We start from the raw sequence: 8,172 nt of genomic DNA on the forward strand, positions 1-8,172 counted from the left end.
ACAATAGAAAACCTAAAACCGGTAGAAGGAAGGAAATAATAAAGTTTTGAGTAAAAATAAATGACATAGAAACAAATAAACAAAACATAAAATAAACAAAACATAAACAAACCATAAAACATAAAAAACAACAGAGCAGATCAATGAAACCAGAGGCTGTTCTTTGAAAAAGTTTCAATAAAAATGATAAACCTCTAGCCATACACAAGAAAAAATAAGAAAGGACCCAAATAAATAATATCACAAATGAGAGAGAGAAATAACAACAAATACCACAGAAATGCAAAGAATTATAAGATACTACTATGAAAAATAATATCCCAACAAATTGGACAACCTAGAAGAAATGGATAAATTCCTAGAAACATAACCTATCAAAACTGAAATAGGAAGAAATAGAGAATTTGAAAAGACTAATTACCATCAAAGAAATTGAATCAGTAATCAAAAACCTCCCAAAAGCAGTTGTTCAAGACCAGATACCTTCACAGGAAAATTATACCAAACATTTAAAGAAAAATTAACACCTATTCTTCTCCAACTATTCCAAAAAATAGAAAAATGAATAAAACTCCCAAGTTCATCCTATGGAGCTAGTATCACCCTGATACCAAAACCAAACAAAGACACCACAAAAAAAGAACTATAGGTCAGTCTCTCTAATAAATATACATGGAAAAATCCTCAACAAAATACTAGTAAACCAAATCCAAAAATGCATTTAAAAAAAATCATTAACCACAATCAAGTGGGATTTATTCCTGGGTGACAAGTGTGGGTAAATACTCACAAGAGATCACCATGACATATCACATTAATAAAAGAAAGAAAAAGAACCATATGATCATTTCAATAGATGAAGAAAAAACATTTGACAAAGGACAATATCCATTCATGATAAAACCCCTCAACAAATGAGATTTAGAGGGAACATCTTTCAACATAATAAAGCCATATATGAAAAAGCCACAGTTAATATCCTCAGTGGGGGAAAAATTAAGATCCTTTTCCCTAATGTCAGGAATAAGAAAAATATATCTAAACAATATCACCAGTTTTATTCAACACAGTACTGGAAGCACTAGCCACAGCAATCAGACAACATAATGAAATAATAGGATCTAAATCCACAAAGAAGTAAAATTTTCACTATTTGTAGGTGGCATAATACTGTATATATAAAACTTGAAAAATTCTGCCAAAAAACTGCTGGAATTTTTAAAAAATTAGTAAAGTGACAGGATACAAATGAATCTACATAAACTTCTATATGCCAATAATGAAGCAGCAAAAAGAGAAATTAAGAAAACAATCCCATTTACAATTGCGCCAAATACCATAAGATACCTAGGAATAAACCTAATCAAAGAGGTAAAATATATCTACTCTGAAAACTAAAATGCTGATGAAAGAAATTGAAGATGACATGAAGAAATGGAAAGACATTCCATTCTCATGGATTGAAAGAAGAAATACTGTTAAAAAATCTGTACTACCCAAAGCAATCTATACATTTAATGCAATCCCTTTCAAAATACCACCAGCATTATTTTTACAGAGATAGAACAAACAACCCTATATTTTGTATGGAATAACAATATCCAAAACAATCCTGAAAAAGAAAAATAAAATTGGAAGCATCATGGTTCTGCATTGCAAGCTATATTACAAAGCTATAGTCATGAAGACAGTGTGGTACTGGTATAAAAAGATACACATAGATCAATAGAACAGAATAGAAAACCCAAAAATGGACCACAACTAATCTTCTATAAAGCAGGAAAGAACATGCAATGGAAAAAAGACAGTATCTTCAACAAATGGTGCTGGGAAAACTGGACAACATGCAAAAGAACGAAACTGGGCCACTTTTTCATACCGTACACAAAAATAAATTGAAAATGGTTTAAAGGCAGGTGGAGCTAAGTCGATCATCAATTTTGGTGGTGTCCATCGTGGGCAGCGGACTAATAAAGGCCATGGCACCGGCGGAAATCCTGAACGGGAAGGTGGTCTCCGCGCAAATAAGGGAGAGACTGAAGAACCAAGTCACTGGATGAAGTGGATGAAGGAACAAGTTCCTGGTTTTATACCAGGCCTGGCAATTTTACAGGTTGGCGACAGAGATGATTCTAATCTTTATATAAATGTGAAGCTGAAGGCTGCTGAAGAGATTGGGATCAGAGCCACGCACATTAAGTTACCAAGAACAGCCACAGAATCTGAGGTGTTAAAGTATGTTACATCATTGAATGAAGACCTCACTGTCCATGGTTTCATAGTGCAGCTGCCTTTAGATTCAGAGAACCCCATTAACACTGAAGCAGTGGTCAATGCTATTGTACCCGAAAAGGATGTGGATGGGTTGACTAGCATCAGTGCTGGAAAACTTGCTAGAGGTGATCTGAAAGACTGTTTCATCCCTTGTACACCTAAAGGATGCTTGGAACTAATCAAAGAGACAGGGGTACAGATCGCTGGAAGGCACGCTGTAGTGGTTGGGCACAGTAAGATAGTTGGTGCCCCGATGCATGACCTGCTTCTGTGGAACCATGCCACAGTGACCACCTGCCACTCCAAGACAGCCAATCTAAGTGAGGAGGTAAATAAAGGTGACATCCTGGTGGTTGCAACTGGTCAGCCAGAAATGGTAAAAGGGGAGTGGATCAAACCTGGGGCAATAGTCATCGACTGTGGGATCAATTATATTCCAGATGATACAAAACCAAATGGGAGAAAAGTGGTGGGTGATGTGGCATACAATGAGGCCAAGGAGAGGGCGGGCTTCATCACTCCTGTTCCTGGCGGCGTGGGGCCCATGAAGGTGGCAATGCTAATGCAGAGCACAGTGGAGAGTGCGAAGCGTTTCCTGGAGAAATTTAAGCCAGGAAAGTGGATGATTCAATATAACAACCTTAACCTCAAGACTCCTGTTCCAAGTGACATTGATATATCACGGTCTTGTAAGCCAAAGCCCATTGGCAGCCTGGCGCGGGAAATCGGTCTGCTCTCTGAAGAGGTGGAATTATATGGTGATACAAAGGCCAAGGTTCTGCTCTCAGCACTGGAACGCCTGAAGCACCAGCCTGATGGAAAATACGTGGTGGTGACTGGAATCACCCCAACGCCCCTGGGAGAAGGGAAAAGCACAACCACCATTGGGCTGGTGCAGGCCCTTGGTGCCCATCTTCATCAGAACGTCTTTGCATGTGTACGACAGCCTTCTCAGGGCCCGACCTTTGGAATAAAAGGTGGCGCTGCAGGAGGTGGCTACTCACAGGTCATTCCCATGGAAGAGTTTAATCTCCACCTCACTGGTGACATCCATGCCATCACTGCAGCGAATAACCTTGTCGCCGCGGCCATCGATGCCCGGATGTTCCACGAACTGACGCAGACAGACAAGGCTCTCTTTAATCATTTGGTACCATCAGTAAATGGAGTGAGAAAGTTCTCTGATATCCAAATCCGAAGGTTAGTTACAGAGACTGGGTATTGAAAAAACTGACCCTACCGCACTGACTGATGATGAGATAAACAGATTTGCAAGATTGGACATTGATCCAGAAACCATAACTTGGCAAAGAGTATTGGATACCAACGATAGATTCCTAAGGAAGATCACAATCGGACAGGCTCCAACAGAAAAAGGGCACACACGGACGGCCCAGTTTGATATCTCTGTGGCCAGTGAAATCGTGGCTGTGCTGGCTCTCACCAGTTCACTAGAAGACATGAGAGAGAGACTGAGCAAAATGGTGGTGGCATCCAGCAAGAAAGGGGAGCCTATCAGTACCGAAGATCTGGGGGTGAGTGGTGCATTGACAGTGCTTATGAAGGATGCAATCAAGCCTAATCTCATGCAGACATTAGAGGGCACTCCAGTTTTCGTTCATGCTGGACCATTTGCCAACATCGCACATGGGAATTCTTCTATCATTGCAGACCGGATTGCACTCAAGCTTGTTGGCCCTGAAGGGTTCGTGGTGACTGAAGCAGGATTTGGAGCAGACATTGGAATGGAAAAGTTTTTTAACATCAAATGCCCGGTATTCTGGTCTCCGCCCTCATGTAGTGGTGCTTGTTGCCACTGTCAGGGCTCTTAAAATGCACGGAGGCAGCCCCATGGTTACTGCTGGACTGCCTCTTCCCGAGGCTTACATAGTGGAGAACCTGGAGCTGGTTGAAAAAGGCTTCAGTAACTTAAAGAAACAAATTGAAAATGCCAGAATGTTTGGAGTTCCTGTGGTTGTGGCCGTGAATGCATTCAAGACAGATACGGAGGCCGAGCTGGACCTCGTCAGCCGCCTTGCCAAAGAACATGGGGCTTTTGATGCTGTGAAATGCACACACTGGGCAGAAGGGGGTATGGGTGCCTTAGCCCTAGCTCAGGCTGTCCAGAGAGCAGCTCAGGCACCCAGCAGCTTCCAGCTCCTTTATGACCTCAAGCTCCCAGTTGAGGATAAAATCAGGATCATCGCACAGAAAATCTATGGGGCTGACGACATAGAATTGCTTCCTGAAGCTCAACACAAAGCTGAAGTCTACACGAAACAGGGCTTTGGGAACCTGCCTATCTGCATGGCCAAAACACACTTGTCCTTGTCTCATAACCCAGAGCAAAAGGGTGTGCCCACAGGCTTTGTCTTGCCCATTCGTGACATCCGTGCCAGCGACGGGCCGGTTTTCTGTACCCCTTGGTAGGGAAGATGAGCACAATGCCTGGACTCCCCACTCGGCCCTGTTTCTATGATATTGATTTGGACCCTGAAACTGAACAGGTGAATGGGTTGTTCTGAACAGATTGCCTCTCTTCAAGATGCTGCTCCAAACATTTGGCCAATGTGCATTCAGGCCGACTGTTGGTTAGGAAGTGTGGGGAAGTCGAGAGAAGTCAACCCCTGCCCTGAAGATCTTAGGAAGTAAAGACCAAGAATTCCCCCAGAAGCCTCTCTTTGGTCTTAATCCCCACCATCATGTATAAATTAACATAAATCATGCACAAGTCTACTTACTTTATTGAAGTGCCACAGAATAAAAGAAAATGATTTTGCGATCTGGATGTTTAAATATAAATTCTAGCATTCAAAAAAAAAAAAAAAGAAAATGGTTTAAAGACATAAATGTGAGACCTGAGACCATAAAAATCCTAGAAAAGAGCATGGGCAGTAATTTCTCTGACATCAGTCTTAGCAACTTTTTTTCTACATAGGCCCTCTGAGCCAAGGGAAACAAAAGAAAAATGGATTACTGAGACTTGATCAAAATTAAAACCTTCTGCAAAAGAAAGAAACAATCAAGAAAACTAAAAGGCAGCCTATTGAATGGGAGAAGATATTTGCAAATGACATCCAATAAAGGGTTAAAATCCAAAATATATAAAAAACTTGTAAAATGCAACACTGAAAACCTAATAATATAATTTAAAATGGACAGAAGACATGAACAGACATTTCTCCAAAGAAGGTATCCAAATGGCCAATGGACACATGAACAGATGCTCATCATCACTTATCATCAGGGAATACAAATCAAAACTACAATATCACCTCACACTTGTCAGGAAAGCTAAAATTAACGACACAAGAAACAAGTCACGTAGAGAAAGGGAAACCCTCTTGCACAATTTGTGAGAATGCAAACTGGTGCAGCAACTCCAGAGAACAGTATGGAGGTTCCTCAAAAAGTTAAAAATAGAACCATCCTACAATCCAGTAATCCCACTAATGAGTAATTTACTCCCAAAATACAAAAAACACTAATTCAAAGAGATACATGAACAGCATTATTTTATAATGTTTACAGCAGCATTGTTTACAATGCCCCAGATATGGAAACAACCAATTGATGAATGGACACATTAATGGAATATTATTCAGCCATAAAAAATAATGAAATCTTGCCATTTGCAACAACATAGATGAGGGTTAGAGAGTACAATGTTAAATGAAATAGCTCAGTGAAAGACAAATGCCATATGATTTCACTCATATATGGAACTTAAGAAACAAAACAAAGGAGCAAAGGGAAAAAAGAGATAGAGAAACCAAGAAATGGATTCTTAATAATAGAGAACAAAATAAAGGTGACTAGATGGGAGGTAAGTGGGGGGACTAGAGGAAAAAGATGCTGGGGTTAAGGAGTGCACATACCATGATGAGCACTGTATGATTAAATTAAAAACTTAAAAAAAAATAGAGTGTGTTTTATAGCTTGGGATGTGTTTTATCTTGGTGAATATTACATATGAACTTGAGTATATTGAGTATATGAGTACATTCTGCTGCTGCTGGATTAAATGTTTTATACATGTCAATTAGGCCTAATTAATTAATGTTACTGATAAGAGAAAAATAAGATAAAATTGATTCTTATGGGAGCCAGGATAAAAATTCTGATACTGCTATTCAACTAAACATGAACTGAGTATTAAGTAAATGGATGGTATATAATGGGAGCCAGGTGTCTTACTGTTGGGATGGTAATTTCTAGCTCAGTAAGAGGAGGCTAAATGATTCAGGTGATAATGGATTAGAATTACAGACATCAGTAAGAACTAATGTTTAACATAGATCCAGATGTGGATATAAGGATATAATTATAGATATGTGTATATACACATATTAGTATAATTACATATTTTTTTTTTGCTTTCAGTTGAGAGTGCCCAAAAGAAATGATACCATAGTAGCAATGGGTGCATTTAGCACTCTGATCTTGGTTTCAATTTTCCAATAAGAAACCCAGGATTCTTTGGGAAATAAATAAACTATGACTAGGGAAGGGAATTTACAAGATGATCCTGAGGCATCTTGCAATGTCAGAAAGAAAGGAAGTTTCCAAAAACAAAACAAAACAAAATTTTTGACAAGATGTCAAAGGAGCACATGAGACAACTAAAAGAACTCCCAATGGCTAAACTGGAACTTTTAAAGCAATCATACAATCATATAAATAAAGTACAACCCAAAGAATGAAGCAAAAATCATGAATCTATATTTACACAGATAAATGAATGAGTGCATAAAAAATAAATGGAGGAGAAGACAAATCTGTTGTGCAGACAAATTCCAAATAAATTATGTAGATACTCTACTCTATAAAAGGAGGGGCATAACTCCTACTTCTTAAGCCTGGGCTGTATATACTGATTTTCATCCAAAGAGTTTGGAAAGAAGGAATAAAGCTAACTTTACAGTGTAAAACCTGACAATAACTGTCTCAGTCAGATGATCAAGGTCAATTTCATCAGTGCCAAGTCAGTTTGATTGTAGGTACACTTGGTATGATACAAGGAGAATATCACCTTATCCCGTGTTTTTCCTCCTAAAAAATCATACTCAGCCTAATCGTGAGAAAAATAGCTGAATTACAATAGAGAAATATCCTACAATACACCTAATAGTACTCAAACTTTTAAGGTCATTAATAAAGAAAGTTTGAGAAACTACCATTACAACTGAATGGAATATGATAATATGGATCGGATCTTGGAACAAAAATGGATATTAGATAAAAACAAAGGGATTCTGAATAGACTATGTATTTTTGTTAATAACATAACAACATTGGCTCATTAATTGTCACAAATATGCCACACTCATCTGTTAATGATAGTAGAAACTATACTGGGGAAAGTGGGGTGTATTTGGGCACCTTTTAGTATCTGCTCAGTTTTTCTGTAAATCTAAAATTGTTCTAAAAATAAATTTCATTCATATTTCAAAAAACCCCACATAACTGACAATCCTACAACACTATAAATTGTATAGGAAATACCTAAGGAAACTAAACTGATGAGTGTTCTAGTTCTGTTACTATCATTGAAAGGAAAATTACTTGAAATTTTCAGAAGGCTACTATGGGGCTTGCTGTTAACAATTCGAAACTGACCTTTCTTTTTTATTACTTCTTATAAGTAAAATTATGAAAACTTACTATTATTGCAACCATGATTACTTTTTGGTAATAGGCATCTTCTAGTAGACCCAATGAAAGTTTCCTACACAGCCAATAACTTGACATATCCAAAAGGAAGTCATCCCAAGAATTATTTAAAGAGTTTCCAACACCGGGCATAACAAGGAAATGAACACTTCTAATCTTTTATCACCTCCTTCACTCTATAATTTTAGACTCAAGTTATGTATTTAATATTCCCCAACATATTTT

The 8,172-nt window shown here is 38.3% G+C and overlaps 1 protein-coding gene across 1 annotated transcript; it reads left to right on the forward strand.

Moving 5' to 3' along the window:
- Positions 1-1,918: 1,918 nt before the first annotated feature.
- On the forward strand, positions 1,919-5,057 carry LOC112913041 (C-1-tetrahydrofolate synthase, cytoplasmic-like). The gene is given in 6 exon segments (XM_072737918.1): positions 1,919-2,054; positions 2,057-3,475; positions 3,477-4,046; positions 4,048-4,678; positions 4,681-4,714; positions 4,806-5,057. Coding segments are annotated over 6 exon segments (2,850 nt in total). The 5' UTR covers positions 1,919-1,979; the 3' UTR covers positions 4,927-5,057.
- Positions 5,058-8,172: the final 3,115 nt, after the last annotated feature.

Source organism: Vulpes vulpes, chromosome 14, assembly GCF_048418805.1.
Source record: "Vulpes vulpes isolate BD-2025 chromosome 14, VulVul3, whole genome shotgun sequence".
Taxonomy (NCBI): Eukaryota; Metazoa; Chordata; class Mammalia; order Carnivora; family Canidae; genus Vulpes; species Vulpes vulpes.